At 33.6% G+C, this 22,440-nt stretch overlaps 1 protein-coding gene across 2 annotated transcripts in view; it reads left to right on the plus strand.

The window, feature by feature from the left end:
* Positions 1-17,928, plus strand: part of FUT8 (fucosyltransferase 8) — a gene marked incomplete at both ends in the record, with an annotated part of 34,661 nt that extends 16,733 nt beyond the window's left edge. For both annotated transcript variants that reach the window (XM_079536833.1, XM_079536834.1), the window contains 5 exons: positions 3,744-3,981; positions 7,644-7,890; positions 9,597-9,773; positions 13,740-13,890; positions 17,611-17,928. In XM_079536833.1, the coding sequence (XP_079392959.1) occupies positions 3,744-3,981; positions 7,644-7,890; positions 9,597-9,773; positions 13,740-13,890; positions 17,611-17,928 (1,131 nt within the window). The remainder of the gene's footprint in view (positions 1-3,743; positions 3,982-7,643; positions 7,891-9,596; positions 9,774-13,739; positions 13,891-17,610) is intronic.
* Positions 17,929-22,440: the final 4,512 nt, after the last annotated feature.

A 22,440-nucleotide genomic window follows, 5' to 3' on the forward strand; every position in this document is an offset into this window, starting at 1 on the left:
GTTGTGTCCCTCATTCTCCCCCTGTACTGTGAGGGGAAGACAGTATGTAAAGGAACTGTTAAAAGCACCACCATACAGAGAGGGAAATAGAAGATTGTGTTAAGTATGTTTGTGATAACTAAGATGACGTGGACCTTCTCTTGATGTCATTCACTCAAAGCTGATATTTGAGTATAAAATAAAATTTTATAATAAAATTTGAGTGAGGCTCTCTCCTCTAGAAGACTGTAACATCAAGGAATAAAGAATTTCGTGAAAATGTACATGCAGAAATCCACACGTTTGTCAATGAGCATTGTATTGTTTATGAGGTTGCCTGCAGCAGAGTGCTTGACTATTCTGCTTTTAACTGTCTTGATTCAATGGACGACAGTACGTTTCCCTAAGCTTTGAACAGTACAAATAACAGTTGTTTTTCTTACAATAGAAGGTTAAATATCAGTGTTTACTTTTTCTAATTTGTGATATGTTTTGGTGACTAACTGCCCACTTGAAAACAGTGGAAGATTATGAGGCATTGAAGCATCACTTTTGACATTTTTTCTGTTTGATCCTGCTGACTGTGTGAATATGCTATAAAAAAAACTGTGGGTTCTTTGAGTGCTGAGAGAAGTGAAAGATGGGAGCCAGGAAATAGTCCTAAGACTATTTTTGCTTAAACAATGACAGGGAATGTTCCCAGGCACTGGAACATAGTATTCCGTATTCTTATTAAGTTATTAGAACAGTTCCTGGCATGCTTTTGACTCCTATTAAGTAGTTTTCTCCAAAACAGTTCTTTGGCTGTGATTGAGAGTTAGCGCCACACAATTTTATTTATCTATTGTGCGTCTACCCTGTTTTAAGAGGTTTAGAGAGTTTAATAACAAGAGCAATCTATTTTGCACCAGTCAGACTATTAGGTACATTTGGATTCATAGTATAGATGTAGTCTATGCATTTCAAATTATCATACTTCTAATAATTTTGATGGTGGCCAACATGTTGACTGTGAGCCAGCAGTGTGCCCTCATGGACAAGTCCAATGGAATCCTGGTGCTCATTAAAAAGAGCGTTGCCAGCGGGTTGAGGGAGATTGTTTTTCCCCCTTCTTTACTGCCCTTGTGAGACCATGTCTGGAGTACTGTGTCATTTGTGAGTTCAAGAATGACAGAGAACTTCTAGGGAGAGTCCAGTGAAGAGCTAAAAAGATGACTGGGGCCTGGAGCATCTCCCTTGTGAGAAAAGGCTAAGAGACCTGGGACTGGTCAGCCTGGAGAAGACTGAGAGGGGATCTTATAAAAGTCTGAGGGATGAGTGTCAAGTGAACAGGCTTAGCAAGGGGCCAGGCTTAGCAACAGAGCAAGGGGCAACAGGCACAAGCTCGAACGCAGAAAGTTTCATCTGCACGTGAAGAATTTTTTTTTTTTTTTTTTTTTACTTTAAGAGTGACAGAGCACTGGAACAGGCTGCCCAGGGAGGTTGTGGAGTCTCCTTCTCTGAAGGTATTCAAAACCCACTTGGATGCTTTCCCGTGTAACTACTAGGCAACCTGCTTTAAAAGGAGAGTGGGACTTCACAATCTTGAGGTCCTTTCCAACCCCTGTGATTCTGTGATTTTAGTTGATTTTTTACTGCTACTGTTGTATGCCAATAATCTGAAGTGAAAATACAACAAACTCTAGTTTTGGATCTATGTTACAATAGGAAAGCACTATGGTTTTTCATTGTCCTTCATTGATTTACAAATTTAGTGGACTGTTTTTGTTTTACTCATTTTACTCAGTCATTCGTCAGGAATAAGAAACAGTGAATGAACTTGTGGTAGAATTAATGTGCTAGAGACCATTAAAGCTATTTAGTCTTTAATTTACATAGAACATACAAGACTAGAAACACGATCTGTTCTGTTCTCACCATTCTTGCTGGTGATTCCATTTAAAATATTGCAGTTTGTTTAGGGGAAAAGTAAATACCCATTCAGTGGTGTCTGTTTCCCAAGATAGGTATAATTTCCATCAAAACTTTTTCCATGTTTTTCTATCTATTTATACAAATACCTTCCAGGAGTTAGGTCGCTCTCTTGCTTTTTTTTCCTTCTTTTGTTGCTGTTATTTTAATTATATTTTTTAATATCATTTATTATATACTTATATAATTTATATTTTTCCTCATTTTCTGAGGCAAAAATAGTTGTATTTTAGATCAATTATTGCAGATATCTGTCTTTAATACCACAAGTATTCTGCAAAAGCTGTACTGAAAATTCTGAGATTGAAGTATGCAGAAGCATTTCATGCTGTTAAGTCATAATCCAATTACACTATCTCTTATGTCATAATAAAACTATAGATTACAGACACCTGCACTGAATTTTGAGTTATGTACAAGAGAGAAGGCAATCATTAGCACATACAGACACAAATACAGTTGAAAATACCATTGAGTAATAAGATTTTGGATTTATAATTCTGTGAAAATATGATTTGTGTTCAGCAATATCTGCATTGTGAATATTCTGTGCAGTGCCTGTCTTCTTGTGTCAGGAGAGATGTGATAGCACTAGAAAACCTGAAGAGGATGATCAAATATGTGGAATGGATAGTTCCAAGAAATAAGGCTAAATAGATTTCAGTCCTAAAGTAAGATGGTGATGTTTGTGTTTCAGATCTGAATTGTTTTCCTTCGTAGTTGAAGGTTTTTGTTTTTTTTTTGCTAAGTATTTTAGGTCTTGGATTATTCAAATTATCTTTAAGAATGCTGTTCTCCAAAAGGTACTTGTTGAATGTGGGAAAGACCTGATTTGTTGTAAAGCTTGAATTACAGAAAATTTTATTTAAAGATGGAGCGGTGCAAGAAAGTTTCTGTTCGTGTTCCAAATATCAGTATTTTCACAGTTTAACTGAAAACTAAGTTTACATCCTAGAGATTTTATAGGGGAAAAGAAAACATTTTGGAATGTGGAAGTATATTGAGAGAATGTAAGGGCAAATATATACAGAAATCTGTTTTACAGAAAGGAAAACTTACGTAGATTTTGCTTCCATCTCATTCAAATACCTAAAAATATTTAGGAATTGATATATCTAAATATACTTAGCATTCACATCCCATGCACATTTGGAAGTATAGTATATTATTTTACTGATAGTGTGTACTATTTTCTATCAATCTATTCAGCTGTCTGTTTTGTAATCTGTAATTTTGTAATATGGTGTTTAGTAAATTAGTGTGGGAAGCAGTCCATTAATAAATGTTTTATTCTGTAGCCTGGAGAATTGAGAATTTCCTTTTTTTTTTTTTTTTTCAGTGATACGTGTAGACATTGAAAGAGAAATAAAAACTTAGAAGAATGCCAAAAGAATTAAAAAAAAAAAAAAAAAAAAAAAAAAATCATTCCAAGACTGAGAACAATGTTGCTTATATGTGAATGTTGTGTACAAATATTAGAGAATCATGTTGGTTGTATGTAAATTCTGAATACAAGTATTAGCTTCTTCCAACAGATTTACAAGTGAGAAACTGATTGAAGATATTCTATTGTATATTAAGATTGTGAAGAATGCTCAATACCAGTTCACATTCACTGTGAAAATCTTGCATAAAATTTTCATGGTGCTGAAGCTTGCTCATTCATTTTAATGAGATGTATTATAGCAGGATGACTTGTGTGATTTATGACATTTGTCAGTTTTTCACAAAAAAGCATGTATGTCTTTGTGTATATCTGCTCCTCAACTTTACTTTTTCATCCATATTTACAGAACCCAAAGGACTGCAGCAAAGCTAAGAAACTTGTCTGTAATATTAACAAAGGCTGTGGCTATGGTTGTCAACTTCATCATGTAGTCTACTGCTTCATGATTGCTTATGGCACTCAGCGAACGCTCATTTTAGAGTCTCAGAATTGGCGCTATGCTACTGGTGGATGGGAGACTGTATTTAGACCTGTAAGCGAGTCCTGTACTGACAGATCTGGTACAACCACTGGACACTGGTCAGGTAACAATTAACTCACTTAACTTCTATTTATTTATTTATTGCAAATTCTATCGTGTAGGACTATTCTGGTAACCCTTTAATGCTATGAGAACCACAGTAACAATGGCTGCAATTGTATGCATAAACGTTTGAATTTTGTTTATTCATTCTACTGAAAAATTAACATTCTTATTAAGAGGACTCTACTGCTTTGGCAGAGATTTTTTTCTTAATAAAAATTTCAGATTTTAAATATAATCCTTCATCAGTCTGCCAATGTGTTATGAGCCAGATATGAATTCAATTTTTGTGGGAACTGAAATGTAAGTAGAAGCTGTTGTTGATAAACTTTAAAATAATAAAGCATGTTTGAAGTATAAAAATAACGTAAATATGAAGAAAATGTGGTCAGTGGAAATTGACACACATACAAAAACCATATTGAAATATATTTTAATATAAACTAAACTGACTTCAACCAAACTTCAAGTTGTAAAAATAATAGCAAAGTTGAAGGTCTTGCTATATGTAGATCCATACATTGATCCTTCCTATTCTGGGCTGAACCATTTTGCTAGTTAAAAAAAAAAAAGCAACCGCATATTCAGATGGGCATTCGTGTTTGAAGGATCAGATAGCTTTATCTCAAAGAAAACAGAGCATTGATTTTAATAAAATTCTTCCAGTCAACATCATAACAGACTAGAAAACCATCAGCATAATTTTGTAGTTTTCCCTGCATATTTAAAACTTTTTTTTTGTATTTGTCAAATTGAGTAGCTGTAGTGTAAGTGTAGATGACCGGCATTTCCTTCTGAATTTATGCTAAACACTAGAAAGAATTTCTTATGTTAATTTTCAGTACAGATAACTTTTATGTGAACAACTGTGAGCTTTTAAGACTGGATTTTATAGACTCCCCCTCCAAATGGTGTTAAAATAGTAATCTGTAATGGTTTAAGTAAGTGCAGGAAAACACAGTTGATTTTAAGAATACAACTGACTTTTCATATAAAAAATAGGTAGGTTTAGAGATATGTCTTCATCATGGAAGATGTGTTAGAGTAGTAGAATTTCAAGTTTGGTAATATGTCATATTAATAACAACTATAGGCCATGTAGTAACTGGGAGATAAATAGATATTCTAACAATGGGTAGAGAATGGGTTAACCTATGGACAAAAACAGTTAACAGTGCGAAACAAGTAAGAGAGATGCTGTGCTGCATTTCTGGTTATAGCCTTTTTATTTGTCAGCACTAGTTTAGCACACGGTGTGATACTCTTACTCCAGAAAGGAATTTTGGCTCAGTAACTCTGCTTAAAGATAGATAACTGATAGTGTTGATTGTTTAGATTAGTTGGGCCTATAGATTCAGTCAGGGAATGTCAGAACACTGTTCTTTGCTCTCTTTCCAGTATATCAAGAAGGAAGTGGTTGGCAGCAGTGAAAGTGGCTTTGGGACATCTGAAAAATGTTAAGGTTTTCAACAGAGAATTGTTTAGGCTACATCTGTCAATAAGAGACTGTGACGCTAATGAGATGTTTTCATAGCATACGGTTTTTTCTCTAGAAATGCAGGTGGTACAGCATGACATCCTCAGACCAGTACTACCCCAGTGCCATAATGGCTATATACAGTTTACTCTTTGGACTAACAATCAGAGCTTTTAGATCCTGAGTTGACAGAAACTATTCTTTCCCTTGCGTTCGTTCTTTTTTTCTTGTTGACAGACACCTTAGCTATAGATTTTCAATGATGCTTAAGGTTATATATCAGCAAGAATGATCAAATGTACAAGCCTGACGCCTTTATCCTAGAGTCACAAGAAATACTCCATTTCTGACATGCACATGGTTACACTGTATTTCAAGAGAACTCTGAGCTTATCACTGGGGTTGGAAGTTAACATCAGTGCTGGAAAGAGGAAAAAAAAAAAAAAGTTTTTTCATTCACTGCATCTGTCTTTCTATCCTGTGAAATGTTTGGTGTGTTCCAGCATTTCATTATATTAAATACTATACAAATACTTTATAGTAATAAATACTTTATAGTAATAAACTTTGAAAACTATTTTTTGGGTTAACAATGTAGGAATCCTTGGATTCCAGTTTTTAACTACTTCTGTGAATTTTGATGACTGTGGCCATTGTCTCTTTTGTGAGACTCAAAACTAAAAGTATCTTGAAAGGATGTTTTTAGCAATAAAATTTTGAACTGCAAAATCACAGTTTTATGTTATCACTGCAATATGCTGAAAAAAGGGTAGACCTCTTTCTCATTTTTACTTGCTGATTTGTGACATCCTGGTTGCATTCTCCAATAATACATTTAAGAAGGGTTATAAACTAAGAAGGGTTATAAAATTTAATATAACTTTTATATTAAATAATATAAAAAAGGCAGTTTTTTTATTATTATTATTTTTTATTTTTTTATTTTTTATTTTTAAGTAGTAAAAATAAAGGAACAATAAACAGAAGAAAAAAACAGATTAAATCAGGTTAAGGACAGGTCACAATAGAGTTAGAAGTTATTTCTGCAGTACACGATGGACGATACAATTTACGTGCTTAAATAATGGTGTGTTCTCCAATAAGACCTGCAAACCATTAGGATGAATCATGAACTGAAACAGGAAACCTGAAGCAAAGTTTCCTGCGGCTTCATTTGAATATTGTCTTTATAGCCTCTAGGTATGGTTTTACGGATGAATTGTTTTAAGGCAGGGCTGCCCAGAGGGGAAGAATGTCAGAGCTGTTCATTCTTAGTGTCATCTTTCAAATATTAATTGAACTATAATTTTTAAAGTATAAGTTCACTAATAATCTTATATGTATAATTCAAGACAGAGGATAAAGATTAGTTATTTAGACACATATAAGAGTAATCTAGTCTTAAGAGAAAGTTCTGTCTAAAACATCTGTATGTTCTCCTTTAGTTGGTATTTAAAAATAACAAATTCTTACATGTAAGTAAATCACATACATCTGTAGTACTTGGTTGTTTTCCTTGATCTATTTAGTTTGCTCCTTACCTTCATAGCTTAGGTTCTTCAAGACAAGAATTGTCTCTGTCAGTAGAACAGCAAATTCTATTTGCTATTTTCTAAATTAGTGGTTCTAATTGATGTTAGAAAAGCTGGAATTTACTAAAATGTATTCAGGAAGTTGAAGGTAAGTGGAAAAATTACATTTAAGAAAAAAAGTAAAACTATGTAGTTATTTTTTTAACAGTTTCTTGGGCCTTAAACAATTTCTCTACTTTTGTCTTAAGCAACTGAATTTAAGCATTTTAGATAGCAAGTTATAGTCAAGTAAACCTCACTCCACAACAATGCTCTGGTCTTACTGAAAAGGAAAAACAGGTATAAATATGTGAACAGAAACACTTAGCTTTTATTGATTGACAGCTGCTAAGATTTCAAAGACCTTCAACATTGTTTTAGTAGAATAGATAGTTTCAGTTTATAAATAGATCTAGCCTAAAATTGTGTTTTTCTTGTATTTTATTTTATTATTTTTTTTTTAATTCTGTTCTGGTGAAGGTAGAGAATGGGTTTGGCAATGTTTTTAAAATTGAAGCTTTTGTTTAGCTGATATGTTTGAAATGCTACAAGGCAGTGATAAAGCTTATTAATTAGTAAACTATCTGACATGTCCTGGTATGTATTTTAATACAGGTGAGGCTAATGATAAGGATGTACAGGTGGTGGAGCTCCCCATTGTTGACAGCTTACATCCACGGCCACCTTATTTACCATTGGCTGTCCCTGAAGACCTGGCTGATAGGCTAATTCGTGTACACGGGGATCCTGCAGTATGGTGGGTCTCACAGTTTGTCAAATACTTGATTCGTCCACAGCCTTGGCTAGAAAAAGAAATAGAGGAAGCCACCAGGAAACTCGGTTTCAAACATCCTGTGATTGGGTGGGTATTTAGTTTTCTTCATTTGTCTGTGCATTAATATATGTATACAGTGATTCCTGTTCATAAGTTTTTTTTATAATGGTGTTCCAAGAGCCTGAAGTATTTTGAGGGATTGGGGGATACTTTTTAGACTAAGTCATCATGATTAGTAAGCTGTGCATAATACAAATTGATCGCAAGTATTCCTTTTCTTCTTGTCCTGTTGTTGGAAATAGATGTAGGTTCAGTAGAAGAATTAAATGTCCTTTGATATCTAGAAATGTAACATTGAATTACATTCACGTAATTGCCTTGCAGTTTATATTCCAGACACTTTTCTATCTGTGTCTTCTTCTAAAGTGATTGTAACCTTTATCATTGAGGGGAAAAGTGTATACTTCACATGCTGCAATCCACTGCTAATTGTCTTGTTGACTGCACTTGATCATGGTGTGTGCCTTTTCTGCTGATGTTTTAATTGTTGCTAGCAGCATCTATGCATTGGAAAGGACTGTATGGGGAGCTGTAGGGAGCAGGAAGGTACCTATGTGCAATGAAGAACAGCTTGTGGAAGGAAGGTTTTTACTGTCTTGTGATGTGACAGTTTTTGCTGCTGCTTCCTTTACTATATTTTTCTTTCAATACTTCATCTTTCTTTTTCTAATATATAGTAGTTCTGTCCAAATATTAGTTCTTTAACTGGCTTTTGACCATTGACCTGATAGGCTACTTCTCTACTGGCAGATCTTAAGACTTGTTAGGTTTCAAGAGTAGGAGGAGGATGTATTTTAAGTACCTTTATTCAAACCCTGTCTTATAGTGGTGTCCCAATATACCTATGATGCAAATATTCTTATTTTGCTTATTTGTTTATGTATTAAACAAGCATTATGCTTGATAATTTCTGTCGGTAAGAAATACTCAGTATGTTTTAATTGAACCTCCATTTTTTTTTTCTTTCAGTTGCTCCCTGCGTTCTTTACAAGATAGGTTGCTCCAAAATTAATGCCTCCTATTTATTTCCATGGAAACTACAACAGATAAAAAGGATGTGTTAACACTATTTGATAGAGCAAATTCTCAGCTACGAAACACTAGTTTTCAACATATTCACCACCATTAGCTATGCACCAGTGATGAGCAAAAACCTGCATGCTACTTGCATAAAAATCCCTCGCTGTGTTTGCGTTCACTGTTTGGTCGCCATAAACATTCAGCAAGCATCAATGAGTGTTAGTGGGTGCCATTTTTTTCTATGTGGAGGAATTCAGTAATACAGATTTGCTTCATACGTACTTTCATGTCAGGCACCATTTTGTCAGACTGCCCTTCTGCTGCCATCTGTTTCACATCAACAACACGTAATGAAATATTGGTGGGAAGGTTCAGCCTCTACTGCTATACCACCAGCATCTGCCTCTGGCATTGTGGGCCCAACATTAAATTAGGAGGCATTACTTTCAGAGCAGCCTTCCTATATTACATTCAAGAGGAGGCTCACAGTAAACTTTATGTTGTTATAAAGTCTGATATATATGTTTCAGATCTTGCAGTTAATAATTTCTCAAGTCAGCATGTCGTGATGGCTATCAATGACTTCTAATCATTCCTTGTTTAATGTACGGATTCAATTTGCAGCATAGGCATGAAATTTAAAGTTAAGATTTCACTTGTTTAAGTATGTGTTGTGTTTACATTCTGAATTCCTAGTTTCTGTCCTGTTCCAGTGTTCATGTTCGGAGGACAGACAAAGTAGGAACAGAAGCAGCATTTCATCCCATTGAAGAATATATGGTGCATGTTGAAGAGCGGTTTGAACTTCTTGCTCGTAGAATGCATGTTGATAAAAAGAGAGTATATTTGGCTACAGATGACCCTTCGTTATTGCAGGAGGCCAAATCCAAGTAAGATGAACTATGATTATCTTACAGTTGGTTCCTTCTAATTACTGTTTACAGTTTCTGGCTATTGTGGGCGCAGGTCTTGTTTTATGATCTTTTATGCAGTAAAGAATTTCAGCTTCCTGTACTTTTGATTTTTCTCTTAGAAATTCTTTTCATGGATGATGGTTGTTTTTTTTTTTCGTTTCTTTTTTTTCCCCCAAGTATGCATAGATTTAAAGCTTAATTCTAGAAGAGTTTAGCAATATCTTTGACTATATAAAAGCAATCCAACCAACTCTCTAAAGGAGAAGTAAAATATGAGTAATATAAACACACCAAACTTCTAATAAAACATGCATATTAAAAGAAAGTATTTAGAAATAAAGTTGCCAACTAGTTAATATGCTAAAAAATTTCATCTGTGCAAACACTACCTTTTTGTGAGTAGATGGTCCATGACTTGGAAGTGACCCTTGAAGATCACTGAGTCCAACTTGGGATATTCCTCGATTCTATGATTCTAGTTGCCAGAGGAATTTTTAAAAGTTAGTTGAAAAAATTGTGACTTTTTTAAAAAAAATTGTACATATTCAGTACGTAAAATATGTTTTTGTTTCTTTTTTTTCGTTCTATCCATGAATAAATGTAAGGTTTGTCTTTTATGTAGATGGGATTCTTGGTCTCTTTACGGCTCTTTGTCTAATAGCTCTCTAGAACATGGCTGTGACAAACTTTTCCTAGCTATATGATATCCCTAGCTCGTATAGCAAATGTAACTGTTCAAACCTGTCAGTACATGTATGCATTCATTTACTCATAATGCAGCCTCTGAATTTTCTTTGTATATGCAAGGAATAGAAAACTTATTTTCTAACAGGAATTATTTGCAGCCTTGCAAGCCTGTGTATTTCAATTGTGCGATTTCTATTTTACATCTATAAAAACCTGCTGCTTAAAGTTGGGGAAGTCAGAAAAAACTAAATGAAATATATGCAGTGCCACATATGATGGAAATCTAATCCATCTTTTTGTATATATACAGACAAGAACCGTAGCAGAAGCAATTAGGGTAGCATAACATTTAAAGTGCAGATCTGAACAATGAAAAGACAGGTAATACAAAAGTTAGGTTGTAATATTTAATGAATTACATGATCATAAATGACATTGATTACTCCTTGTACAATAACAAATTTGATACTTCATTACCAATCTTAGACATTTTTTTTTTCCTGTTTTCAACTTTTGAATCCTTAGCACTGTATGCTTTAAGTCTGTGAGTAAGATACATTAACAGTGTAAAGATATCACCCCAATCTGCAGATACTAAACCTTACAGGAGAATTTTGATTTAATGTTAATAGTTTTGCAGCTGTTTTGGCTCAATTCTTTTTTTTTTTTTTTTTTTTTTTTTTTTTTTTTTTTTTTTTTTCTTATTCCCAGGAACAAAACTAATTACATTTGACCAAAAACAAACAAACAAACAAAAAAAAAAACCAAGCAAATAAAGTTCTAGTCACACTGCTTTCATAGAAACAACTGTCCCATTGTATTTGAGTTACATTGGATCTGATACTGGGTGCAGAAGAAGCTCTGTCTCTACATGAGAGTGATTGTCCATCAAACAATATTGGAATTTAAATAATGAAAATCCTGCTAACATACACACAAGTATGTTCTTTATAGCAAGAAAAATATTTCAAACTATTCATAGCCATAAAAACAGTACTGTTCTGGCTTGCAGTTAGATATCTGCACAGTACAAGTATGGTAAGAAAGGTAGTAGAGATAGTAGTCTCAGTTTGTAGCATTTATGAGTGTTTTTGCCTTTTTTGGAGTCACATTTGAAAAACAAAGTATGTTTTCAAATTTAGGATGATGTATAACAAGATGGTTACAGACTAACTGTAGTGATTATGGAATAAAAGTACTTGAGAATTTCTGGTAAGCAGAGGTTATGACACTTGTCATAGATAGGATTGCTGTAAAATGCTTGTTCTTTAGCTGATCTAATGGTTTTCAATAACAAACTCCTGGATTTTCTAGTGTATGTATTTCTAGTCTACATTATTATTGACAGCATCTTCTTTAAGGTGTACAGTGTTCAAAATACTACAGCTGAACATGCCTGTGATGTATTAAGGAACCATATTCAACACCTTTCTAGCTTACATACGAATCTGTTTGAGGGATGTATGCTGTGTATAGATGATTCTGTCAGTAAGAGGCTGACATCTTATTATTCGTTTTTCATTTATCTCATGAATACTTACAATGGGCATTGCCAGAGTTCTGTTTAAAAAGGAAAGAAAGAATACACAAAAGCTCGCAATGTACATATCACATTAATTGTCACATACAGATGGGAAAGCAAATAGGAGGCACTTTACCTGTAGAGCTTTAGAAATTCCATTTTCTTTGTTCTTTGTAGTTACTGTGGTAAGAATAACTTTAAATTGAGTATAAAGCACTATATATAGTGAGTGGGAAGAAGAATTAAACCTCACCTGCTGGAGGCAGACGGTGGGCCACATGTGGCTAAGCTTATGAAGATTTAAGCTTTGGCCAGTTACTCTGTTTTTCTTTATGCTGTGCTTTCAGCCTGGTTGGAAACAGGATTCAGGACTAGAAGACTCGTTGCTCTGGCTGCCTGTGTCTGCTATTACACTCACATTTTAGATGTTTAAAGGAATCCTCTTTTTCCAAGCATGAATGTAGCATTAGGATGGGGAACTGGACGGGGTACAAAAAATACTTCTTTGAAAACTTAAGTATGTGAGTTTATCAGTACTAGGCTGGAATCACTGTGTTCAAGAAATGGGTTGAATTCTGATGGCTAAATGATTTAGAATCAACATTACAAAATGGAAACGGAGTCCGGGTTTAAAAGTGACTTGAACACCATTTCCTGAATTAAAGGTGGAAGGGAAATTGTCTAACTGTATATGTAAGATAATATATAGGTAATTTTGGGGTGCAGTGAACCTTAAATTTGAAATAACTTAAAGAAACAGGTGCTGCTTATAAAATTAATTTTCAGTATTTTCAGTACCCCAAGGTGCATAGTAACATTAGTCATACTTCAAATCTTTCTATGAAAATTTAAGATGTTTTGAAGTCTCTGATGTTTCTGATGATAAAGCAACCTACTGTGAAGCCCTTTTACTTTTGGATTCTCTATTTCAGTCTGTGGTATAAGAGGGATTTTTTTAATGCTGCTGTTAGAAGCACAAAACAATAGATGAGGTTTTTTAAAGCAATATCCAAAACAACACTTTTCTTTTTATCAAGTTACTGGACTGACTGTTTGCTAGTAAAAAAACACAAATTCTTTAGGAAAAGATTTCAGAAGGAAACTTAACATAGATGCATTGATTTACTGTTAGAGCAGGTGATTCACTTAATATTTTTAAAATTTATATTTCAAATTTAAAAAATTTGGACTTAATTACTAATTTCTTTGTGTCAGTACACCTTTCTTTACATATCAAAGTTCTAAATTTCCTTCATTTCCTTTTAAACAGTAAATTGTGAAATCTGTTCTCCACACAATCTTAACTGGAAAAACAATTGTCTTTTAAATTCAGATTCATTTATTTAATGTGGCCCTTCAGAGGTGACTACTTTTCTTGCAAGGCATCATAATCAGTATCTAATAAAAAAATACCTTAATGAACAGAAACAGTTTAGTAAGGACAGTCCTGTATTCCACTTAGTAGTAGAGAAAGCAAGATGTGTGTGTGTTTTATGTAAAATCAGTAGGATTAACAGAAAACAGCATCCACTTCCTCGTATTTTACAGTGATGTCTTAGGCTTTCTTCTTACTTAAGTTCCTTTTGATCAATTGAGGGCATGCTTGGTGGCAGTAGTAATATTCTAGAGTGCAAAGGAGTGACTCACATTAACTATCTTATCTTACAGCAGCAAAGATGATGCTTCTTAACAACACCAGACGCTACAGTTAACAGTGTATTATATTTTCATAGGTATCCAAATTATGAATTTATCAGTGATAACTCCATATCTTGGTCAGCTGGACTTCATAATCGATACACTGAGAACTCCCTAAGAGGTGTCATTCTGGATATCCACTTCTTGTCTCAGGCAGACTTCCTGGTCTGTACATTTTCATCCCAGGTAAACTGCATTATAAATACAATATGGAATATATGTACTGATTCTGAATCTTCCTTTTCTTCTTGCTTCTGTTATCTTGGTCTCAGTTCTCTTTCATAAAAATTTCATGGGACTATTGTGATTTTTTTTATATAATATCTGAAAATGTAGATGACTTGGCACTGGTTGATTACTTCTCCCCTATTGAATTTATTGGCTTAACTAAGGCATTTCAATTAAGAAAAAAAACGTTTTCTAGTTTTATATAAAGTTAATATGTAACTTGTGCATTTGTTTCTACACTGCTTAGTTAAGGCATACAAGTAAGTAAAAATAATTTTGAACATTTAACACTTCTGAACTTTGCATAAAGTTAATATCTATCTTGTATCCGTCCATCTCTATAATTCAAAGCGCTCAGCGATAGCTTAAACATATTGCTTGACTTAATAGCAGGAGTGACAAGGGAGAAATTTAATTTCTTATTAGAGACTATTATGTTTCTAGATATCCAGGAACAGGGTAGTAAATGTGAATTCTGGTCACTGCAATCTACAGAGAATTCTTATTGCAGATGATTATGCACTGTGATTTTTTTTTTTTCTTGTTGTTTTTGAACTTGAAGCAAGATGGGTGGAGTCTGTAGGAAAACTGAATCATGTAACTGTCACCGTCATCTACTGTATTACATATGTTACACCATAGTATATATTAATTTCATATTCATCATGAAAAGCAGTTTTTAAAAGCTGCTGGAAGGTTTAAAAAATAAAACAAAAAACAGAAAACGGTTTTCTCTTGCATGTGGTAATCCATCTAATTCAGGTACAGCAAAATATCATCAAAATCAAACTGAACATATTTAACCTACGTTCGTCAAATATGCTCTCTGTTTAGGAAAGTGTTCAGTTGTAGATGGTAATAGGTTGTGATCTTATGCAAATGTTCTATTATGTGGAAGTAGACACAAAAACTGAAAGTTAAAAAATTACTTCAAAAAAAAGTTTTCTCTAACTTCAAATGTAAATTGTTTTCTGCACTGTAATGAAAAATAAATAAGCATAATATTAATATATGATCACTAGAGTAATTTATTCACATTGACTGCCAAAAGTCATAATTGTGTTATTATGACAAGACGACAGCAAAACCAGAGAAAAATGTAGAAAAGTCCTTTATCTCTTAGTCGTGCTTATGGTTGCATTTTGCTCACTATTCATCAGACCATGTGAAGAAAACTACTTTTTAAAAAGCATATTTAGAAGGTTATTAATGTTGGCTACTTCAGGGCAAGATAGGAATAAATTCCAAAGTAAAAAATCCCTGGTAAGAAAAGTCTGTGAGAAGCCATCCACTTAAAAAAAAAAAAAAATGCTGTATTCACCTGAATTATTTTCACAAGGTGATTATCAGCTAAGACCTAGGACTGTGTATGTCAGATGTGGTAAAAATTTCACGTTCTAAAGGAAGTGTTATGTGCTTTTTGGTAAAAAAACAAAACAAAAACAGAAACACAAAAGCCTCAAAACAAAACAAAAAAAACCCACAACTTAATGAGAAATCTATGATGTGATCTGCTATTATATTTAGATAGCTGTGTTAAAAACATACCAGATATAAGTGTAGAAGAACAGTGTTTAAATTTAGGTTTTAGAATTGCTTTGACAGAATATATTTTAGGTGAATTGTAGCTGTTTCAAAAGGAGAACATATGCTAAAATAAATTAGTATAGTTAAAGTCAAAAAGATTGAAGGTGACCTCTGGAGGTCTTCTGGTATTAACCCCCCTTTGAGAGTACGTTTGAGTTGCACAGTATCCTTGAGCTCTATCCTCATTCTCCATCTCTGTGCATTAACAGTAGATATTTTTCCTGGATGACAGTTTTCAGCAGTGTAAAATTCTGCTGAAGTCTAGAAAGTCTTGTATTAAACTGTAACTTTCAGTAGCTGGGACTGTAATTTAGTCCAACCTCATTTACTCTTAGTGATTTCTTTTGCTTTAATAATTCATACTCCTCAATTTTGCTGGACATGTACCAATGCAAATATCTGCACTATTGTACTTCTCTAAGATCTATTGCAGTTTTTTTCTGATGTTGAGAAATATTTCGCTTTTATGGAATTAAAAATTCTTTTCTAACATTTGATATACTGTCACTGTCCTGTCATCAATGAAATAAACAGTTTGGCAGATGCTATGGCTTGACTGTAAGCAAAACCAGGCTAATGATGACCATCCAGTATGTAATCTGTGTGAAGAGAAAGTAAGGGTGGGAATTTATTTTCAGAGTGATTTTGGACTGTCTATTCTATCTTGGATTTTTTCCATTTTCTTTTCCTTGAGGGGGGAAGAAAAAAACCAGTGTTCACTACAGAGGTATTTTTAGAAAATTACTGTATACTTGAATAAGATCAAACTTTTTTGGAAATGTCCTATATTCTTACTTGTGCTATGAAAGCTAAATGAATATTGAGTATAAGTTTGTTGTTTAAAAATTAGGCCTGCCAAGAGAAGGCTAAAATCTACCTTGACTTTGTTTGCTCTGTGTCACATTAATTGAAATGTGTGAAAAAGCCACAGAGCAGTAAAACAAATCATAAAACAACTGCAGAATTAAGGTTGTGCATTAAATAAACAGCTATTTTGTCTCTTCAGTCTTCATTTAGATGAAGTTGTAGCTCTGTCTGAGAGACTTATTTTTCCTGATAATCTCACTTTCTTTCAGGGTTTACTAGTCCTATATTTTGCATTGTAACTGTAAGTATGTAGTTTGCAAAGCAAATAAATCTATGAAGAAAAATAAGAAACAATCGTACTTAGTTGAATGTGTAATTCTTTATGTGGATTCTTTGCCTGCTGTTGTTGACAGGTTAGTTTTCTAGGTTCACAGCTATAAAGGAAGTAATTACTGAATGGAAACTTTCAATGCTTTGTCAGATTTGAAGGATTTACAAGAATGATTCATACTGAAAAGATTTAAAATCTTTCAGAGTTGTGTGTCTTTCCTCATCATTGGATGCACACATGCAGAGAACAAAACTTCAAAAACCACAAACCATAACATCTTACTAAAGTAATGGTAATCAAAATCAGAGAAAGATATAGTAATCTAGATTACAAGTCAGAGAAATCACAGTGACTAAATCAGGCATTTGACATGTGAAACTGAATGTGTATCTATGAGGCCCGTGCATCCCAAGGTCCTGAAGGCCACTGCCCGATGTAATTGCCAAGCTAATCTCCATCATACCCAAAAAGTCGTATCTGTCACAAGAAGGCCCCAGTGACTGGAAAAATCACACCCATTTTTAAGGAAGGGAGAAAGGAAGATCCAGGACCATCATTACTACAGAGTAGACTTTGAAAATGTAAGTTCTAAAAGTTCATCAAGAAGTAAAATATACTTTAGTCAAAAAAGAAAACAAATTTGCTTTTATGTTTGATTAGCTGCAAGTTATTCATTTTAAAAGGCAGAATGGCTAGTGTTCATCTGGGAGTTCACAATTTTTACTGAAAAGTAGACCACTGAAAGTAGTTATTTGCTATGTCTATACAGAATCCCAGTTCAGAGCTGTGTGCTTCTTGTTAGCAAATACCTAGTGTTTTCAAATACTTCTTAAAAAGTAATCTTGTTCTTCCTTTTGTAAAATATACTTGTTACACATTGTTTACTGACTATGATATATTTTAGGCACACGCACACAATATTTATAAGTTCTCTTTTTTTTTTTATTTCCAAGGTTTGTCGAGTTGCCTATGAAATTATGCAGACATTGCATCCAGATGCTTCAGCATATTTCCATTCTTTGGATGATATCTACTACTTTGGGGGACAGAATGCACATAACCAGATTGCTGTTTATGCTCATCATCCACGAACTGCTGATGAAATTCCTATGGAACCTGGAGACATAATTGGAGTAGCTGGAAATCACTGGGATGGTTATTCAAAAGGAATCAATAGGAAATTAGGAAAAACAGGCCTGTACCCGTCCTATAAAGTTAAGGAGAAAATTGAGACAGTCAAATACCCTACATACCCAGAAGCTGAAAAGTAGAATAACAGGAAGACGTATGGCAGTAATTCTCACTTCTTTGACTCAAATCAGTCAACATACTAATGGTTTATATGGGATTTGAATTTGCATTTTAACATGCATTGAAAATCAAAGCCTTTGGTAATGAAACTGGAAAAGAAACTGAGAACAAATGGATGGGCTGTTATCTGAACTCACTCCTAAACATTTTTTGTTATATGCACTATCACACATGCACACCACAAACGCATACAGCAGGAAAACTGTTGTTTTATACTTTTTGTCTCTTCAAGATTTGTCCCAGTCAGTAGTCTCATGTGAGCTTTCAGCTCTTCTCTCTGCCATTATATGACAATAATGCTCAGACTTATAACACTGCCATATTGTGTAATTTGAGTAACATGAACATATTTTGTATGTGCAAAATTTAAAACATGGTGCCTATATTTGAAAGATTTGTGACATTTTTAAAAGAGCCATGCCTATTTCACTGATGCGCAAGAATCAGTTTTCAACTGTTACCATGATCACTGAATTTGCTTCAAAGAGATTCAAATTTCAGAGTAGATTTCTTTACAAGTTTATTTTTAGCATTCCATTGGTTACTTCTCATGATTAATAAAATAAAGGATACATCCAACAATGAAATAGTCACTGTCTGTTAGGAACTTTTGTAAAACAATGCCATAAACAAATTTGTCTGTGCTGAATGTTTTTGAACATTGCTTTTGATTTAAAGCAAAACAACAGGGGAAAAAAAAAAAAAAGGAAGGAAAAAGTGGCAGAACTGGAGTTTTATCAAATGTACATGCACTTAGAATGACAACAGGTGGTGGCAGAGTGGTTCTTGGTTCTGTGGACAGCAGGTTTTAGCAGGATGATTCCAGTGGCTTATTTTCTTACATCCACTTTCAAGCATTTTCTTTTACCCTCTATGTTTCTCTTTCAAAAGTATTATTTTTTTGGGGGGGGGGGTATTATAGGTAGCTGTTTACAGTTCTGGCATTGTATCTAGTTGATTTGAAGCAAAAATACTCCAAGTCTCCTATTTTTAGATTCCTTCAATGCACATGTAATTTCAGAAGGAGTATATGCTGTTTTCACTGCATTAGTACTCAAAAAAGTAAAAAAGTCAAAAAATATGACAGTTTACCCAGAAAATAGTAGGTTCCAGTAAGATATACACAAGGGTACATTTTTATGCATGGTATTAAGTTGTTAGTAATTCTTAGTGTTTTGAGATCTGCTGCTAGTCTATACAGAAAAGAGAATTTAATAATTTTACAGATTTGCAGATTTGAGGATTATATATGCGTGTGTATATATAAATGTACAAGATATTGAGAGTATTTCCAATTGAGAATACTTTCGTACAGGTTCTAGTGCTGTCAAAGTTGGAATACTGGAAGTAAAGAAAATCTTTACTCTTCAGACACTGAGAAAATGCCACATGGGTAAATGTGGCTTTTAAAAGCTAAAAGTTAAAAAGATATTTAATTATATTTATGAAGAGATCAAGGACGGTTTTGACCCAAGGACAAACAGATGCACTTGATCATGAATAATTTCTACTGTAAAGTAGAAGGAAATCCCTGGAGCTGTGAAGTTTAGCAATAGTTTTCTAATTGAAATAGTGATGAATTAGGTGGAATATGATTGGTATATGATGGAATTAACTGCTTAGTTCTCTGTGGCATTATTTGCAGGGCATATCCTGTAGATCCTTTGCAGTTATGTGTTCCTCAAGTGAAAAGCTATTGTCTCTTGAAAAAGAACAACAAAATCGAAACTGCTGTGGAGAAAAAAGATAAGTTACCTGCTACTAGTATTAAATAGAGATCTCGGTAAAAAATAAAATAGATACCAGATATTTTTAATGAGTAATTGAAGAGTAAAGTCAAATGAATAAAAGAGCGGGCAAGAAATGCTAAAGTTGATGAATATTTGTGACTAAAGCTGACTCAAGTTAACTAGCATTTCTGTATTTTTTAGAAGAACTGAGGAAGCTGTTTAATGTTAGATTTTCATCTAAGTGGTTTTGACAAATTTTTCACCAGTGTAAGCCAAACTTGTGATATTTTGGAGGCATGAAGGAAAGCTAATACACAACTTTTCATTAAATTTCTATAGTCCATGTAAAGCTATTATTGCTATTATTATTTTTCAACTTGAAAATATTCAAAGTCAAAAATATTTCTTCCTCAATATTAATCATTAATTTAATAATTAAATAAATGCATTTTGTTTTGGGGAAATGTAATTTTTAACTATTTCCACACAAGTATTACATTATCTGTTTGATATTTTAAATTTTGAAAATGTTTTACTTTTGAGGCTCTTTATTTACACCTTCAGACATCATAGTTCCAAGCTCATTTTTTGAGTGACACAGAAATAGTATAAATGAATTAACATATGAGAAAATCCTCTGTAGTGAGGTAAGTTGATAGAAAATATCACTAAAAAGGAGAAATAACAGACTATCTAAGATGAACACAAAGGCAGGAATGTATCTTCTGATGTAGTAACCATAGAACTGAAAACACTGATGCTGTTGAGTAAATATCCTTATAATTTGGCTATTGCTTAACTAACTGTAAAGCTGACAAAATATTGGCAAGGTGCTTGTGTGTTCTTACATATTGCAAGTACCTAATAAATAATTCTTATTGTCTTTGATGGAAATGATGGTTAAATCGTATGAAATTATAGAATTTTTGTTAATAATTAAGACATATTTTAATGTAAATGCTCTGATCTTATTCCATTGGATCATATGACTCTCTATTGCTTACAGCGCAGTGCTTCTTAGAGGAAGCATCATAGCATAGGCTGTTTGCTGGATGTATCTGTCTCTAGAGATGTTTTCCTAAAGACTACGAGTCAGTTATGTCTTAAGAGTCCTGGGACCTTGGGATGTTAAAAGTGATTCTCAGTTACAGGGAAATCAAGATAGTATGGACAAGAGGGATCTATGGTTAAATGAAGATGAGACCTCCAAATTTTCATTGTAGCTAACCAAAAAATGAAATAACAGGAATAAAAAATTGTCTTACATACCTGAAAGAATGCTGAGTTTTTGGAAGTTTTAAACTCATTAAGGTACTATCCAGAATGCTTGCAAGCAGGCATTTACACATATTGTTTGTTTCACTCTGTAGCTCTGCAACGATTTTTTCCCCATACCAAGCTACCAAGTCCTTATATTCTTTCAAGCAAGATAATATTTAATTAAATTTTTTCTCTTTAAGAAGCATTTGTGCATGTGTGAGTGTGTGTTGTATTCATAAAGAAAAAACAAACAAGAAACAATGCTGTTTCCTTCGTTAATTTATAATTGTTACATTCTTTGTAATAACTTATTTTCTAGGTAAATGTATTCTCTGTATAAAAAACATCCTAATTCTCACTAGCTGGGCTAAGAAATATACTCTGCTATTCACTTGACTAGTCTTCACTGACCGTGGTGCACCTTGTAACCTGGGATCGTAGTCAGTTCACTGCTGCAATTACACCAACCTGAGTTCTACTTTTTTTTCACCTCAGCCTGCAGTCACTGCATGGAATTCCCAAATGTCCTGTACCAAACATGCAGAGTATTATGGATTTGTTCATGAAGGATGATGTTTTATTTCAAAATTTTAAAGTATTTTTCTTCAGAGAAATGTTTTGTTTTCTTCAGAGAAATGTTTTGTCTACCCCTTCTACCACTAGACTTCAAGGAAACTTGTGATTATCAGAAAGATTTATCTTCTTTACTGATTTTTCAGAAAAGAGAACTGATCATACTTCTTTTATGGAGAGATATTTGTAGTCTGAAAGCTTCCACCAAAACTGAAACATGTTTGTTTTCACAGTAGGGTTTTGTTTCTTTAGTTTGCAGATAAAAGATGTATCACCTTCTGAGGTAAAATCATAATAATATATAAAACAAAAAATTTTCATTACAAATTCTCCTTGCTAAAGGGAGGATGATTTTCCTTCATGCCAGTGGAGTAGCACCTACGATTTAGATCTTTTTCAAAGCAGTGAATTGAACTTTTGTTTTTTCAGTTCATAGGATTCTTTGCAATGTGATCTCCTAAATATTTGAAGAATCCAGGTGAAAAGCCTTTGCGTAGATTGTGAGGTGGGAATAAGTCTAATGCAACTAGATATTTTACACTTCTAAGTTGCTGGATCAATTTTATAAAGCCACAGGATACAAATAAATCTTTCAGAGATTAACGATCTCTGCCAGCAGATTCTTGCCATAAATACTTAATTTGCAGTCCCTTTTTTTGATTTTGCCAAGTACAAGTCTTAGTCTTGTTTATAAACATCTTGCTGATTACGTTCTGGTCATTGGCTGTTGCTGTATTACTTATTTGCTGTTTTGTTGATGAATGCTAGCTGGAACACTCTTAAAGGACGTAAGTTTTATTTGGTTTACATATTCTGTTGAATTAAAATTACATTTAAAACTCACTAAAATTCAATTTGCTTAAGCCACCACTAGAATTATTTTCAAAGGCTGCAGACTTGTGTCAAGGA

The sequence above is a fragment of the Tetrao urogallus genome (genome assembly GCF_951394365.1).
Source record: "Tetrao urogallus genome assembly, chromosome: 6".
Taxonomy (NCBI): domain Eukaryota; kingdom Metazoa; phylum Chordata; class Aves; order Galliformes; family Phasianidae; genus Tetrao; species Tetrao urogallus.